The sequence below is a fragment of the Corticium candelabrum genome, chromosome 1, assembly GCF_963422355.1.
Source record: "Corticium candelabrum chromosome 1, ooCorCand1.1, whole genome shotgun sequence".
Lineage (NCBI taxonomy): Eukaryota > Metazoa > Porifera > Homoscleromorpha > Homosclerophorida > Plakinidae > Corticium > Corticium candelabrum.
The window spans coordinates 9623030-9640608 of NC_085085.1; the positions used below are offsets into that span (position 1 = coordinate 9623030).

Genomic DNA, 17579 nt, shown 5'->3' on the forward strand with positions numbered 1-17579 from the left:
ATTCCTTTCCAGGCCTGTAGCACAATGCCTTATACTTGTCTCAATAAGAATGCAATTTCGATTATTGATTTGATTATTAATTCTATTAATTAATTAAATAGTATACAGAGACCTACCTTCATTTCTTCTTTTGTATATGGACTAGATGTGTTTATCATATACAACATCATGTCACTCCAATTCACATCGGGAATGACTTCTGGCTCCTCCGTCCACAGTTGAGCCTCCATTGTATATGGATCTGTTTTTAGGCCCGCAGTTACAATTTGCTCCTCGTATCGCTTCTGCGATTCGACGGAGAGGCTTCTAAAATAAGGAGACTTCTGTTCCATAATCTCTATTCTAAGAAATCAAGACGAAGTTAGCTCTACTTCACTCGACCATCAGACTAGGAAATCACGTCAAACTCGCGAATTCACCGATAAAATTTAGTTTAAATCTTTCACAATTAGTATGCTATCGCCATACTATATAACACACAGTCGAACGTCCTTGAAATGTTGTGCAAGCCGCCGTAGCAAAGAGAGATACCTGCGGAGGACGGAAGCTTGCCCCCTAAAATGGCGGCAAATACGGGTACTACAGGGAACGCCTACTCCTCGCCCCGCACGCACTATCTCTATTGTAGGTCAATCTCGAACTTCGCTCAAACCGGTTGTAACTCGGCAGAATGGTAGAACGTTGTATTCGAAGACAGCGGGGAGCGGATTGCCAAACAGACGCAAAATGAATTTTCTAGACAAATCTAAGTGACTCTGACGACACTTACGGGGTGATTGTTCGAAGGAAACGGTCTGAGAAGTTAAAATGAACCGTAAACTTTGTTGCTTTTATGGAGATGTAGTTCCGTGCTGAGTTTCGTGGCTGTGTGCGAGCGCGTTGTTGAGAAATCTGCAAGAACATTTCGCTGCAAATGACGTTTCATGGCAACCATATGACACGTGACTCTAATGACCAACATTTGTTGCTCTAAACTGCAATCTAGCTAGTCAGCCAACATCCTCAACACACTGCACATGTTTTACATGTTTCGTACTTAGTAGAAGTGCCAAGAACAATCTCAAATACAACAATTAGCAATCTAGTTCAATGTCACGCCGTGAAATCGCCGCGAGACGAGCCAGACCTCTTCCTGTCGCTCATTATCAGTCGTAGACGTCCCCAACACTCGTCTATCCTCTCAATAACGTTTCAATCAACCTACAGATAAAGTCAAACCCATAACCGAACGGATTCGAGCGGGCCCGTTGGAAATGTGCGGCGGAATCCACTGAGAGTTCGTCGTGACTTCGTCCTAATCTCGCGTAATATTCGTAGTAAATTCCTACGCGAAATCCGGCCGGTTTCACGGCGAAATCACATGGAAATAAGCGAATTCGAAGTGAGTACAGGCGGTCACTTTTCTTGCCGGAGTACGGGTGAAGTTACTTACGGTGAATTCGGTCAACACTCACACCGTTTCCGTACTTAATTCATCTAGGAGAGAGAATGAATTTACGACGAAGACATTCACATATTTATTTCAGCAACGGTAAGTTCCGTACACTATGCATACTGTCCTAGGTGTACATACACACAAACGCACACACAAGCTAACAGCACTAAACAACACTGAAACACTAACATGTACATCAAGCGTCGATCTAGACATCTGCTGCTGCCCTTCGTGCCTTCTGATATCGACACTTGTCTGCCAAGACTTTGTTAATTTTGCTCCTCACGCCTTTCAAGGCTTCTCGTGGCAGAAGAGGAAATTTCATCACGCAGTGACCTAAAAAGAGAGTATTCTGTACACGTACTGCATGCATGTATACAGGGCACATCTCGATTATTGCAACAATCTTACTTTATAGAGCATCCAACTTTACAGGAGAGCACGACTCCCAACTCGTAAAGTTGCCTGCTCCTCCTTTGTGAGCAACACATTCATAAGCAGTCTTGCTAGCTCCAACCTAGAAGTGGCAGCTTCGACAGTTCGGAGTTGTGAGAATGGCACCATTACACCTAGCCTTTCATCACCAACTTTAACTGGTACAAAAATTAAAACTAAAGTTAGAAAGGTCAATCAGAGTACTCTAAATAAAAAGATTACGAATAGCATGCGTCAAACATTTTAGTTTTAAAAATGCTATCGAGTCATGGAGAATGATTTAGTTTCTTAGCAATGCCTACTACTGCTTTGACACTGGCACAGATAACAAGAGTACGTATATTTCTAAAGAGCTAATAAAATTGATGCTTGCTTGCAAGACCAATATATATATATATATATATATTTTTTTTTTTTTTTTTTTTTTTTTTTTTTTTTTTATATTATATATATATTTATTTATTTCTTACACACCTACTCACATACAGGGAAGTCCCAACTAAGGACTTCAGCTACTTCCGCAAGTATGCGGCTAGATATCATTCTAGCGTTATAAATCCATAATCTAACAGAAAGCTGCTCTAGCAAATTCTTTAAAGCCTTCCAGAAGGGAACAGCTAACACAGCACATACTTTTGAGGATATAGACTTCAAAGTCTCTAGACTGTCTGGTGACCAAAGGCCAAGTGTTTCAACTACCAACGGATAAAATGTACCACCAGTCAAAGATACTCTTGCATGGTGACGATCATCCTTGCCCATTTCTGCTGCTTCTGCAACAACTCCTGATGTTTCAGCAACTCGAGCAATGTAAGATGGTTGCAACGTGTTTCTTACAGTGATGTCAAAATATCCAGGCCGTCCATTCAAGAAATTCGGATGGAAGACATCACCTGGGCGGCATTTGGATTGACCCGAGCTTCTCTGTTCTTTCACAACTTGTTTGGAATCAATGAGGAGTGATTGCCAAATAGACTCACATAAAGCATTATGTCGATTCAGACGATGTGGACCATGACCACACCCAACAAGATGATCTCCATATGGGTCAAGTGGATGACCACATATACATCTGATGCTGTTTGGTGGGAACGGAAACACAGGTAGACCCAACCAGTATCTTGCTGCTACAACAAACTCATGGGGTGACATGGTGAGGCCTAAGTTACGGTTTGGAGTTGCCCGCAACCATGCACCAGTATGAGGAGATGATAATGTCTTCAAGCGAGCCCTATCTCTGAGACTCACTGAATTGAGTAGGTTGGAAAATGAGATGTCATCTAGTTGAATTTGAATCTGATGTTGTGTAGCTGTCACCAAATCTAATGAAGGTGAATCCTTTCTTGAAAGTAGGTTATGCACGATTCCTCGTGCTTCGTCTTCTCCAGGCAAGGGTTTGATCAAAGTGAGAAGAGAAGGATGGTTACGTTTCAGTAAGCAATTAACTAACTTTCGATTTGAGTTACAGCTGCCAAGAAAAGCGGAAGGTGAAGTAGATAAGGCCTCCCGGATACCCATACCTCCTTTTCCAATTGGCAATACTGCTTGTGACCATGCAAAGTCAGAAATTGAAGATCTTGTGATACGGCTGAGAGATCGGCGTAACCCTTCATCGAAAATAGACAATGTGCTCGTAGCAACCCCAGGTCTCACAGATCGTAGCAAATGGTTGATTTTACATATGGACAGGCAACTTCTCAACAACTGAAGTTCCACTTGTGGATTTTCAAGATCAGATAGATGAGATTGGGTATTTGCTACTTGATCGACTCGCTTCTTGAAACAATTAGTGAAGAAATCCGATGAACCAAACACAGGAGAACCAAGCAATTCCATTCCATCTGACAACCGGTGTACTTCTGGTGGAAATTCTGGATGTGTTCGATCTCCTGAAGGCCAAAACACTTCACACTTTGATAAATTGACATGAAGGCCCAGGGAAGGACCTTTCTCTATGATGAAGTTTATTAACTTTGAGACAGATTTCCGTGTGCCAGCAAAAGTACCATCGTCAAGGTACCACAAATTTAGGTCTAAGCCAGGCACTTCTCCAACTTCATCCATTAGTTCTAGGACGACTAAGGAGAACAGCAGTGGTCCCAGTGGATCGCCTTGTTGGACTCCTGCTGTAGATGTAAGGTGATGATAGCCAAAGCGCAACTCAGCAGCACAGTGATAGCACCACTGTACCCAAGCTACCAATTCAGGAAATTCACTGCCAAATATATATATATATATATTTTTTTTTTTAATATATATATATATATATATATATATATATATATATATATATATATATATATATATATATTTTTTATTTTTTATATTTTAATTTTTAATAACCGCCCAATGGACGGAACACTACTGAAAAACACCACTACAAACACTTGCTACAGACAAAACATCTAGATGTTCAGTTATCATGCGAGAGTTGTATTGCCACAGTTTCACAGACAGTTGTTCATGAAGGTTAGTAATAGCTCGGCTGAAACTGTGACCTGTAGACAGAGTAGACTTCTTGGCAATAGACTTCAGCAGTTCAAGACTATGTTCTGACCAGACTCCATATGACTCAACAACCAAAGGATAGAACAAGCAACCATACGAGGAAACATTTGAGTATATATATATATATATATATATATATATATATATACCTGAAGAATTTGCTCACTGGCATGTCTGGTACCTAAATCCTTCGCAGTCTGCTTCGGTTTCTTCTCTGACTATAGATAAAAAAATGTCTTCATTTCAATAAATAGCTGGTTAATTAACACAATCAACCAAATCTAACACCTAGACTACAACTGCAGACAACCACGTGCTTATATATAATTACTTCAACATCACGTCACAGCAACTCATTTGGTACATGCAGTTTGTAACAAAGTTCAAACACGTAAGAAAGAAATGAGTGTTGTGATTTACACTGAAACCTAGCGATCGTTTGGCGGTAGAACATGATGCTGAAGCTACAAGGCCGGCACATAGAAACAATTAAATTGAAACGCTCCCTATTGCAAGAATGATCGTATTTCATACACTTCCTGACCTAGTAGATGTTGGACTTCCGCAACTCGAGCCGAGTACGATCTTCCATCGGGAGAATAGAGGGACATGACTTTGTCGTTTACCGCTAGTTCGGACATGTCTAGCTGGCTGCCAGCTCTGTGTGTTAGCTTCCAGGCCTCATTGATTCGTTTACGTACCCCATCGTAGTCGCAAACTACAGTGATCTCATGGGTATTGTTTGCAATCGACACAGATGTACATTGCGGCCATGCGGTCAAGTGAAAAAATGTTCAGAACAGTGTGCAAACATTGCAGTTGAAAATAGCCTAAGAGAAGCTTACCATTGGTGTCATATACGAAATTCGAACTAGACGTTTTCTTGGTTAGCCGTTTTCCTGTTCTGGAAGTCATTCTGCAAACAAGCGACGTCTGTCCACGTGCTCCAATTAATGAGAGCTTTGCAGACTCCTCTAGAGGCGTCTGGCATTCCGCTAGAATAAGATTGGCTTTCAAAGAAGCGCCAAGTCTTAGAGAAGATAATTGATAATTATTTAGATTAGGCAATCGACTATCCGGGTTTGAAGACGCAGCTGAGTGCATGCGCTGTACGGCTCTCACGTTTCACGTGAATTCTGTATGAATTCGGTGTGCATTTGCTATCATTTCATAGTGAACTCGGTGGGGATGTTGAAATTGCTTTGATTTACGAAATGTAGCAAGAAAAACCCGGAAGGCCAGCGAAGAGTGCGGCATTGGACTGTAGGATCTAATGATGAGCATTTCGTACTGCTGCAAAGCAAGCTGCGTTGCGGAATTCGTTATATACGTATATTTAGCAACCAGGCAGTATGCACCTCGACCAAATTACTGTAACGGTTTGTTACGAACACTAGCAATCTGCCAATGTACAGATTTCACTGCTTCTGTTCCGGGTTAGCGAAATTGGCATCTGCGCACTCTTTCACAACTTTTCGGTCTAATCTCGCTGTTCATAAAGAAGTCTCCCCTGTATGTCTACCTAGCTCGCTCTCTCTCTCTCTCTCTCTCTCTCTCTCTCTCTCTCTCAGTACCCGTGTCGATTGGTTGATTAATCGATTTCCTGGTCTCTGCATTAAATTTTGTCGCTAAGGACTTTCACTATTCTGGCCCAGTCGAATTTTCTTCTTTCGAAGGGTACATCAAAATGCATTGACCTGAAACAGGAGAATTCATGTTATGCTCTTCCACTATATTTATCTCATTCTGTGATATAGATTCACTTACTTTGTGTCGCCTTCAGTAGCTTGCTTTCTGTTGCGTGGTTTTTTAACTGCCATAGGCGCTTGAAACCGCTTGCACCGTCTTAGGAAGGAGTGCATCAAATAGGTTGCGAGCTAACACTTGCCTATTGGATGCGCTCATTTGTGTTTCCACCAATCTCTGAATTTTGATGGTAAATGCCATATCTCCTACAAATGCTGCACAAACGAAGATGATCAATGAATGTGCACACGCGCGCGCACACACACAATTTAAGAAATCTTTATGTTTTGACAACACAGAAACCATATATTCCCTTTTCAGATTTTGTTCATGAACTCCCCTCTCAACTAATACTTGACGAAGTTGTTTTGGTTACGATGCTTCCTCAGTTCAGCGAGTCTCCGCTACTCTGTCTTTGCGGCAATTACAGAAGGCTGTATATGTGTAGTCCATGGCACCAGCGACAGCTGGAGCCTCCATTATCCGATGTTCCAGTCCTTCCTGGAGCTGCCCATGCAGAAGTGTATTTCTAGTTTCATCTGATATTGAGTTGTGGCCATACGCCCGTCTGAAATCGTGCCAGACAGTATATGAAATCACTTGCCTTCTCGTCCTCCTTGCGTGATATGACGAAACTGATCAGTCATCACTCGACTTCCAGGGTCAATCTCCCTTTGCAGTGCCAGAACAGCACGATCGTATGTTGTCTTCTGACCATCTGGAAGGAGATTATTGAAGCGAATCAGTAAACTATCTGAATGTTACCATCGAATGGCACTGTAGTTGTATTTCAGAGCTCTTGGACACCTCCATTTCAGTTGAACTCCCACAGTAAATACAGATAGGTTCATCTGATCCATATAGACAGTTTAATAGTGAATAATGACACTTATTTTGTTTTCACATGATATGATGCGGGCGGTGACGATAAACTGTGAATCAAGTCTGCCTGGCCTTATGCTGACAACGCGATTGTAATGTTTTCCGCTCGGCCTTCGTTGACAGATTGTGGTACATCTGACTTGACAAATATATCGAATAAGCCCTCATCGCCAAAACGTTTGCCTACGACGGCAAGAAATGCAAGACAGATGTGGAACCTCCCATCCGCAGAACTATATACATCGACATCAATATTGTAGATGCTGGAATCATGAGCATGCATGTAACCGATAACATTAACAGGGAAGTGTTCTTGCTCTAGACTAACTAAGCGAAATCAAACGAATGCAACTGAAGAGACGATTCGCAAGGGAGCTAAAGATTCCTAGGCTTGGGGCTGTTTCGTGCTTAGTGACTGTTGGCTATTTTAGGTCTAGTGCTTTGCTGTTGTTGTACTATGGTCTTCTTTAGCTTCAGAATCAGGAGTTTTGTTTCTAGTTACTGTGAATTACATTTGTATGATCTATTGCTGCAGGTTGCACTGCCGGTAGAGAGAGTTTCTTCGCAAATATGGTTTTTTGTGTAACAGCAACATATAAAATTTCCTAGTATTATGTTGGATGGAATAAAAACTCTTGTGACGACGTTGTTCACCAATTTTGAATTTTCGACATTGCTGTTCCACACTCGGTCAACTGGATTTTCGAAATACCAGGACCAAATAAAAACCTGCTCAATATTGGCAGAATTGGACGACTTCTTGTCAAGTGGTTCATAGCAAGTGATTAGTCTACGTTCTTTCGGGGTTTTGAGATAACCACGAGCGCATGCAGCTGTACACTCGGCCTGGTCCAATAGAAAGAATTCGTCAATGATTCGCATCAGATTGCGCCGCAATTTTTGTGTGGAGAATTAAAAGGTTTGGATGATCCGCAGTGGGCATACTAGTTTGTTTCTCTTTAATTAAAGTGCTGAGAATCATTGGTCGCTTGAGACCACTTCTCTTAGATTTGGAGGCTGTGAGGGTAAAGTATCTATTGGGATTAACTTAATTGTCACTGCAATGGGCTGCACCAATCAAGGCGTTGCTTAATCTCTTCAGACCAGTCGAATGACTTGATCATCATTTGCTGTTTGCGTGAAACTGATACAACGAGCTCTATACTTTCCTAGTCTGTGCTTTCGCTTTTGCGGTCGGATTTGGTGTATGTGACAACAGCAGTTGATTTTACTGATGCCTACCAAGTCTCGCAAACGTCTATATGATATGGAACAATGTTTTTGTACAATCGGGAGTATGTACTGTACTGTGGAAATTTTACTTGGTATAATAGTTTTAGATTGGAAAGTCGACAACAGTGATCAACCTCACATCTGCGATGTCTATTCCGTACATGCATGTGGATCATGAGCTATGCTATTAGTGAATGCAATAGCTTATAATAAATTGACCATTCCCAATCCAATAGTGGCAACAGAATGCACCAGCTTTGAACGTAGCTTTTTTACATTTTGCTTTCCTGCTTTTGTAAGAGAAGCTCAGAAAAGTCCTACATTAACAAGCATGTTCGAACCGCCAATAGTTGGTAAGTCTGAATTCCGCTCTTTCCCTAGGTCTTTTGTCTCTATATTCGAAGTAGCGCTAGCATCAGGCACCGCCGTTTCCTCTGCAGCTAATCCTGCTATATCAGCATCAGTGCCGGACGCAGATGGCTCATTGTCAACGTCGCTTTAGAATTTGTAGTACCTGATTTTTCTGATTCCGGATCTTTTTACCTTCTTACACTTTCGTGCGTCCTAAAATAGAAATAACAAATACATTATCAAAAACTTAGATAAATGGAAGATGCGAGAACGTACAAGTTGCGTAAAGTCGAGTCCTTTCCTGATTCGTCGGCACCGCTAAATTAGAGTGTCTAGGATGCGCTGTCGTAGTGCTTTTCGTCCGAAACTCGGGTACGGTAAAATGCAAGTTTCTTCCAAAGACTTCACAATTTCTTCTACTTTTTTGAAAATCTTCTGGAGTGATTTTAAAATTAGGAATATTATTTCCAGGTCAGACCTTTGGCACGGTGCTTCGTCCATGAGAGAACCCTGTATTTATAGCCTCGTACTTACAACTCATTCATTAATTGCTAATGTAGGCATTAAGTTGTTGAAAGATCTTCCGTGTACTGTGACTGAGCTCCTTTATTTCTTGGATGGTCAGCTTGCGGTCTCGTGCGGTTGATGTGTCAGTAGGTGGCGTTGACGGTATCGGTGTATGGTAGTCATGGTCAAACTTCTAGGACTAGGGGTGGTTGCGACACAAGTTGAAATCGGCGTGGGAGCGCTTTCGATGTCGCCAGAGCTAGTGCTGCTAGTAGCAGTATCATCTCGTAACAGTCGCCGTAACTTCAGCTGTTGACCTACCGTCCGAAGTCCACACATAACTGGCTGGTCAGTTGTCGCACATCTCGCAAGATCTAGTAATCTTGTCTACCAATCTCCTGTTCTGCAAATTCAAGCAAAATATCTATGCACTCTCTCGATCGATATAACTTAATATAAGGGCATGGCTAGTCAAATGCTAAGCTGACTGAAAAGTTGTCTTCTGCCCACTGAACTACTTGTTCGGTACTCCATTGAGAGACTGGTAGATGACTAGCCATGCTGGATCTCTCACGCGATCTATTGCGAATGTCACATGCGCGTGCGTATTTCAATAGGAACACGTGTCATAAGGTATTTCACTTTTGTTGTTCCTTCGTCATCAGTATGGGTGAAAATGATTGTTTGGTCACTTTTCTCATTGGCCAATGTATGCTGCAACACAGCGGACATTAATATCTATTGCTATTGGATCAAGTATCTTATGCACGTCAAGACTTCGTTTCTGCTTCATGCATGAGAGCAAAAAAAATGTTTAGCCTATAGTTATTTGCCAGCATTTTGTAGTTTGATATATTAGTAGGGAAAAGTGACATTCTAATCGCAGAAGTATTGGACGAGCTGTAAGAGTGAACTTTGAAAACACTTGATTAAATCATCCATTAAACAGGTCGCTGTCAAATTCGTAGGGACTTGTTTAGACCATACCTTGTTCCAGGACAGTTTCTTCTGTCCAGTCAGGATTCGAAGGTGTCTGTCAAAAATGACCATTGGTGGCATTGAATATGCAGCAGCACAGGTGCAACCCATTACAGGTATTTATGTTTTGCTGCTCGATGTTACAGAATAAGTATGAGGTTTGCTCTTTTGGGTAGCCATGGATCTTGACTTAGGATTTAGGGAAAATTGTACCTTATTTTAAGAGAACATAAACTTGGCTTTTTATAAGCGATTAGTGTTTCTCAACCTTTAATATAGGTGACCAATGTAGTTGCCTAAAACGTTTTGTGTGGATCTTTGCATTGCTGTTTGAGACGAAGTTTTTACTTCGTGTGTAGTACCATGGATACTAGAGCGGGGGAAAGTTTAAAAAGTAATATGTGAAAGCACGTAAATGTATGTGTATACGCAGTGTATATATGTATGTATGTATGTATATATATATATATATATATATATATATATATACCTGATTAACCTAGAATGTTTTGTATGTCATTCAAAGCCTTTGTTTCTGCTTCTTCGGTACATGCCCGCTCGTAATCTTGGATCAAGTTGTGTTCGTGGTTTAGCCAAAGTTGTAGAAGATTTTGCGGTTGAGCGTTTCTGCATAGCGTATCAAACAGTGCACGCAACTGTCTCGGCATATGAAAGGAAGATGCTTCCAACATGCTATTGTCCCATTCACTGTCGTCATCAAGAAGGTGGCGCAGTTTGCATGCTTCGTGAAATGTTGTAACTGTGTGACCATCCACTGTTTTGAGGTCCTCAAAGCTTGTAGCCCCTGGTACATGCAGGAGAAGCATGCGAATGTAGAATCGCTCGCCATCTCTAGGGCTGCCTGAGTACATTCTTGCTATTATTTTATCTTGACCTCTCTTGACATTTTCCCATTTTCCAAGTAATTTTTGAAAACATATTGAGTGGGAATCTCTGTGTACAGGTATTGCCGAGCTACTTCGTCGTGTTCGTTAAGTTTAAACCAAGCGGTGAGATGGGTGTCACGAATAGAAGCATTTTGTAATGCTTCCTGTTCACAACCTCGTTGGAAGTAGACAGGCTGTTGTTGCGGTAGGTGCAAAGACAATCGTATGACAGTGTGTAACTGCTCATGCATGTGGTACTTTGAAAGACACCAGAAAGCTTCAGGTGCGCTGGCATACCTGTGTAGAAAAAAGAAAATGTGATTCTGAATCAGCAGCCTCTCGTGCATAAGTGCTCACGGACATGTACCTGGCATCTAGGAACGTGGAAATTTCGTCATGGTCAAGTTGCGCAGATTGTTGCATCTCGATGTTTGCACAGTCATGTCCCTTGTACACGTACTTGAATAGTACTTCACACTCTTGACTGACATGCAGGCTTCAACATTGATGTGTGCCTGATATTTTTTGGTGAGCCAAGGATTGTATGGCACAACATACTGTACCTATACATTTACAAAGAAAGAAATTTGTCGTCAATTACTTACTCCGTTTCTTATATCACAAATTGCAGGGGCGTACGCAGGATTTCTCTAGAGGGGGTTCGTAACTTACAGGGGCGTACGCAGGAATTATCCAAGGGGGGTTCACAACTTGATTACAACTGTTCTATTTTTGGCAGTCAAACACACCATGACCTTCTTTAATCTTAGCAATACGTGCTGTGAGACTAGCTGTTACTTGGGTAAATGAAACTATTAGAAAGCAAATAACTTGCTCAACATCAAGAGTTATCAAACAGCATACTAGGTGCTTCAATTCTACGTGGATGTTTCTGCATAAACAGTTTGCAGACGTGGTTAATATCAACAGGTGTAGCGTAGTTGACGTGGATGAGAGCTGCAGCAGCAAGACGGTCTTCACTCTGAGTGCTGCGCAGGTAGGTGTTGAGCCGTCGCAGAGCAGAACCGGATCGCTCACAGGAACAAGTGCTCAGAGGCAGTGTTGCAAAAAGCTGCATAAGGACACGCAGGTTTGGCATTGTGCAGACACCAGGAGCCAGGCAGTCTTTCAGAGATTGGGAACGAGACTGCGGAGGAATGTTGAGCCATTTTCTCTTCCAACGAACAAATTCCTCATCAACAATGTCAGGGTTCGGCAAGTCAGCACTGTAGAATATTACAGCCTCTTCAATGTCCTGAAAAGATGATGTTTCACTGATAGAAGACGGCAGGAGTGATTGTAGTCTAGCAACTTTCTGCACATGCTTTGCAAATCGGGCTTTCAAGTCTGCAAGCAAATGATCTAAAAAGGGCAGGAGAACTGTAACTTTAAAGTACTGCTTGGGATCAGAGCATTGATAATTAGAACGATGCTGCTGCCGTTGGCAAGTTCTGGGCACAACTGGAGCAATATCAGACTTAGCAGCAAGGCAGCAACTGTGGTTGTAAATTCTGTCTGAAAATGCAGTCAGTTCATCTGCGTTGAAACGTATGCTAAGAAGCTCTTTCTGACAATCTTCTATCATCATCAAGCCAGAGTAGAGATCTTGAGAAACTCCCTGCAACCTTTTAATGGGTTCTCGAACGTACGAGAGCGTACGGTGCAAAACAACCATTGCATAAATAAAAGAGAAGGATTCCAAGGACTTTAAATGCGCAACCGCATCCTTCTTGTCATCAGCAGAGAATCCGTCACTAAACATGGCGTAGTGTCTACTCCCATAAATTATTACTTCGCACAGCTCTACTAGGTATGGATGACACTGCATGAAGCGCTGCCACCCATCAATATTCTCCACCCATCTGGTTATACAAACATTAAGCAGAGGAGAGCCATGTGCTGCTCCAGCTTGCTGTTGCCTTTCACATACTTGCTTTAGTAGACCTTCCCTCTTTGGTGATGCTCTAATCCAAAGAGTGATGGCCTTGATGACAGAAATACAATTTCGGACGCATGGCTCTGCACAGGCTTGTGCTATTACAAGGTTGAGGGAATGACCGGAACAGTGAGTGTATACTGCCTTTGGCTGCTTGTCTAGAATTCTTCTCTGAACACCTGACTTCTCTCCACTCATTGTTGACGCTCCATCATAACCCTGTCCACGGAGATCCTCAAGTGAAAGACCAAGGTTTGTCAGAAGTCCAGTGATAGCCTGTTCAATATCAACAGCACGAACTCGTACCATTTTTACGAATGAAACAAATTCTTCTCGTATCTCACCAGACGCATCTACAAACCTCAGGCAAACAGCCAAGTGTTCCACATTGTGACTGGAAATTTCATCTGCCAACACAGCATAAAACTTGGCCTCTTTCACTTCCTCAACAATTTTTGCGCGAATAATGTCAAAACCGATAATACCCATTATATCATTCTGTGACCTTGGTGACAGGTATGTACCATTCCGTGCCAAGGGCTGTTCCAGGTGCTTCTTCAAGACTGCATCATTAGCAGCTTGGTTCTTAAGCAATGCCAAGAAATTTCCAGGATTACTGCTGGATGAAATCCCTTCTCGGTGTCCACGCAGTGCTAATCCTTGTTTCGTCAAATACAGTATGGCACGAACTATCTGTTGCAAAATATGCTTATTTGTGGTCAAGCGATCTTGCAGTACCGTGCGTACCATAACATCAAGTCTAGAATCAGGGTTATCTACAACTGCTCTGAATGTATCTGCTTCGTCCATGCAGTGAGCATGATACGTGTGTTTTGCATGAGCTGCCAGCGACTCGCTCAGCTTCACCCAGTTGCGAAAAGGCACGTTTACAAAGAGGCCTTTGTCAGCACGAGTCTTCTCTGAACACAACAGAGCGCATGGTGCACAATACACAGCATCATTGGCTGGGCTGTAGACTAGCCACGAGTATTTAGTAAGCCAATCCGTGTTAAACTTGCGGTTACAGCCATACGAACGAGTAGAAGGCAGTACGGTAGGCGGCGAAGTATGCCTAAAGAGTAATTTGTACTTCTCACCTCCGGAAAGCGCTGAAACGGCTGTGGACACTTCTTTGACTGACATTCCAATCTTGATAGTGAGACCTACGTCAAATGGGCGACCAACGAAATCCGTGCACGTCGTGGCATTCTCCCTCACCGTGTCTTGGACCTGAGTGTCTAGATTTGACGTCGGGTGGCTGTTGCTTTCCTCAGTCAACACAGAGCAAAGCCGTGGCCGTCGGTTCGGTGGCTGGCAGTCCTCACGATCATTATGTTGCTCACCGCCCGCATCGAGTCGACCAGCTTCGCTTGATGGCCTTTTATGAGCCGCACGGAAGAACGCTGCAATGCTCTGTTGATGCGCCATTTTAGCTTGTCCTCGGAGAACCGTAATCAACACCGTGCAAGCGCATGAGTTACATAAACTTCATCTCGGCCTTGTAGATCCAGTAATAGGCGCGCCGAAAAGTTAAGTGCTGTACTACTTTATAGATTTATATTATTTTTTACAGATAATTTCAATGTATCCAAAATCGGGAGTCTCGTTGTGTCTTCTGCTGTCCCCATATGTAATGGTGCTGTGTAGTTGCGCTCATGCGGCATTGCCTAATTCGAATTCCGCCATTACCTAGCGCCTAGAGGGGGTTCGTCCGAACCCCCTCGAACCCCCTCTGCGTACGCCCCTGAATTGATGTTGTTTGTACTCGCCTGTTGTCCAATTGAACACTTGCTATTTGTACTGTACTGTACGCCCATTGTCACGTCTCCTGTATTGCGCGTAGCCATTACCTGATAAAAATGTCTCTTCGTTAAAACCCTTCGGAAACATTTTGCTGCAGACGTCATTAACCATGCATACTGACTGTGGTTTAAGAACACTGTATGGTCCGTATCATAAAATGACTTACCCATTCTGTAAAGGTCAGGGACTGCACGTTCGTCTGGTATCTCAGCACAGATGATGCTGTCTACATCATGACCGTCTCTCAGTTTTCGGTTTTGATCGAGAACGACAAGTATGTGACAGTGAGGTAAACCTCGTTTCTGAAATTCGATCACATGCACCATGGCCACAGGTTTTCCCTCTGTCTAATGTCTGTAAGAAGTTCTTGTAGATGTTTCTTAAAAACACGTGCTACCAAGTCTGGTCTGTTCTCAACAGTCATTCCTGCAGGCAGATTTTCTGTAATTTCTAGAGTCTTAGAATTGCAAGTAAAGGTTACGAAACGACCTGGCTTTCCAAATTTTGCAATAATAGCCATAGCATCTTGAGCATTACCATTCTGCCAGGTTGCAAGTGTTGTTGGGCTGCGTGAGACTGTAAATGATCCATTAGTCCTTGATATAACTTCACACGTAAGAGTTGACTGATTCCGTTAAACATAATCTAACCGTGACTCCTCCACTTTAACATATGCGTCTATCAGGTAGTGTTGAAATAGTTTTTCTGCTGACTAAATTGGTTTTAAATATGGAAGGTACGTTGTCTGAACATGACGAAACATGTGGTTGCACTCATCACGCTGCTGTAACAACTCTGCTTAGCATGTGCTGTCGAATATCATCATCATCTTCATAAACTCTTGGCCAAGAAAGGCCGCTTTCCCTTCTGGAAGCAAACGTGTTACTCTGGCATTTCTTCCGTTAGAGTGCATTTGCAGGGCAGTCTTTTGAAAGATTGATATGTAAGAGTAACCGTCAATAAACTACCATCCACAAATTATACAAGACAATTTGACAACCTGATTCACCACTTCTTGACGTAGTCTAGAACATTCTGCTATTGATGTAAATAGTAACTTTATATGATTGACCGAATAACATATAACTGACGCATACTCAGAACATACTAAACGATTGTGACTCTTAATTAACTGAGATACAGCATCATTAGAACAATCCTGGCTTTGCACTATATCACTGTTGCCATGCATGCCATAGCCACGTTTTAGAAAATAGAGTCAAATACGAATTTGTATACTACACTACTTTCAAACACGTATGTACGATTTAGGCGTAACTGGAATATATGCAATATTACAATATGTATTTTAAACCTAGCTGTTTCTGTAAATGTTGAACACTACTTGCTTAGATTCGGCTTCCTCAGTAGCCGTACACATATTCAATAATCTAGGAGCCATTGTTCGCTTAGCTGCAGGGCGACTCTTCACAGTACTAGGTGATGCATCGTCTCCGGTGGTGTTGTTCGACGTAAATACCAGTCCTGCTTGTCATGTACCTTCACCCGCAATTCTGCTGCAGCCCGAATGCACCGAGCACAGCGCTGGCAGATCTGCTGTGGCAGACCATCTGTCAAAATAATCTGCATCTTCTGCTGCAGTCCTCCTTGGGACGCAAACACTAGAAACAGTCTGACTCCAGCACGAGTAGACACCGGCGTATTCGGCCGTCGGAGACGAACGGTCGAGTCGGATTTCGCCTAGACTGCCTCCGGCGGCCAGAAACGGGACTTTGTCGGCCTGAAATGAGATGCACCGGTGTTTGTTCAAATAGTTACCCGAGTATGCGGATGTGCGTGTGCTCGCCAGCCACTTTACGCCATCCTTTAATTTCCACAGCTGATAGAGTGCAAGATGCGTCCGCTGCAGTTGGAGTGAGCCGGCTCACCGGGTCACTTTTGCGTGCGTGCGTCTTCTTCGCGGAAGTGGCGTACAACAATAGCTTGCCACTGCCCGTAGAGGGGGTTGGTACTAGGATAGTTAGAATAGCTGAACACGTAGTGGAAAATGTATAAGGAGTGCATGCATATCGGTAGGTAGCGAAGACTCTATTCTCCGTTCAATCGAGATGTCGACCTTAAACTTCTTGGAAAATTGATGGATACTATTCTGCTTTGTGGTGCGGTCTTCTTTGACTCTGTAATTGCCTGAAAGCGTATCAAACGTCTTACACGTGATGGACATGCGCACTTTACCACGACTCTTCTCGACACTGTACTGCAAGCTGGTTTACATTACATTGTACTGTTTTTAGCATATATACTGAAATGATGAGCGATGTGTATATTATCAAAGATATAGTCAACGTCGTCGTTTACATGCTACAGTACTGTAGGACTAAGCGGACTGTGGCAGATCTGCTTGAGCTGAGTGACACGCCCAAAATGGTGGGAACTATAGCCTCCCTCATGCCACCGACGTAGGTACGCTACGCCAGTGGAGTAGAAATCGAGGAACGACAAACTCCAAACTCCAAACAACTGCCACAAGAAGGTTAATATCTTAGCAAAAAAACCGTCTAATTTGATCACTTGATGTAGTGTCTCGATCTATGGCTTCATCACTATACTGAACACAGGAGTTGTTTCGCTGTCGATTCTGGACGGGCGAAGTCGCGTGTCGTTTGGTTTGGAGGACCTCCGCATCTTTGATTCCTTGCGTAAAAAGGCACTTCTCTCTTCCATGTCCCTTTCTCTAGATGTATACGCCAATTAAAGAGCCATTTCGGAGATCTGTGTTAACGCAAAATTTCAGAAACGCGCGCTAACATACATTTGCGGCAAAAGAAGCAATGGCTGCCTTGATGGAAGTGACTTGCAACAGCGGTTCAGACTCATCCAGTGAATGAGAAATGGAATGCGAAGTTACAGTTGAGTC

At 42.8% G+C, this 17579-nt stretch overlaps 2 protein-coding genes across 2 annotated transcripts; both read right to left on the reverse strand.

The window, feature by feature from the left end:
* Positions 1–2322: 2322 nt before the first annotated feature.
* Positions 2323–4072, reverse strand: LOC134185803 (uncharacterized). Its single transcript, XM_062653687.1, has one exon. The coding sequence runs from the start codon at positions 3932–3934 to the stop codon at positions 2345–2347; it is 1590 nt and encodes a 529-aa protein (XP_062509671.1). The 5' UTR covers positions 3935–4072; the 3' UTR covers positions 2323–2344.
* Positions 4073–11673: 7601 nt separating this feature from the next.
* LOC134195740 (52 kDa repressor of the inhibitor of the protein kinase-like) lies at positions 11674–14618 on the reverse strand. Its single transcript, XM_062664852.1, has one exon. The coding sequence runs from the start codon at positions 14324–14326 to the stop codon at positions 11804–11806; it is 2523 nt and encodes an 840-aa protein (XP_062520836.1). The 5' UTR covers positions 14327–14618; the 3' UTR covers positions 11674–11803.
* Positions 14619–17579: the final 2961 nt, after the last annotated feature.

Excerpts from the sequence above, each read along its gene's own strand:
- LOC134185803 (XM_062653687.1), bottom strand. The coding sequence starts at position 3,934 with ATGGATGAAGTTGGAGAAGTGCCTGGCTTAGACCTAAATTTGTGGTAC.
- LOC134195740 (XM_062664852.1), bottom strand. The coding sequence starts at position 14,326 with ATGGCGCATCAACAGAGCATTGCAGCGTTCTTCCGTGCGGCTCATAAA.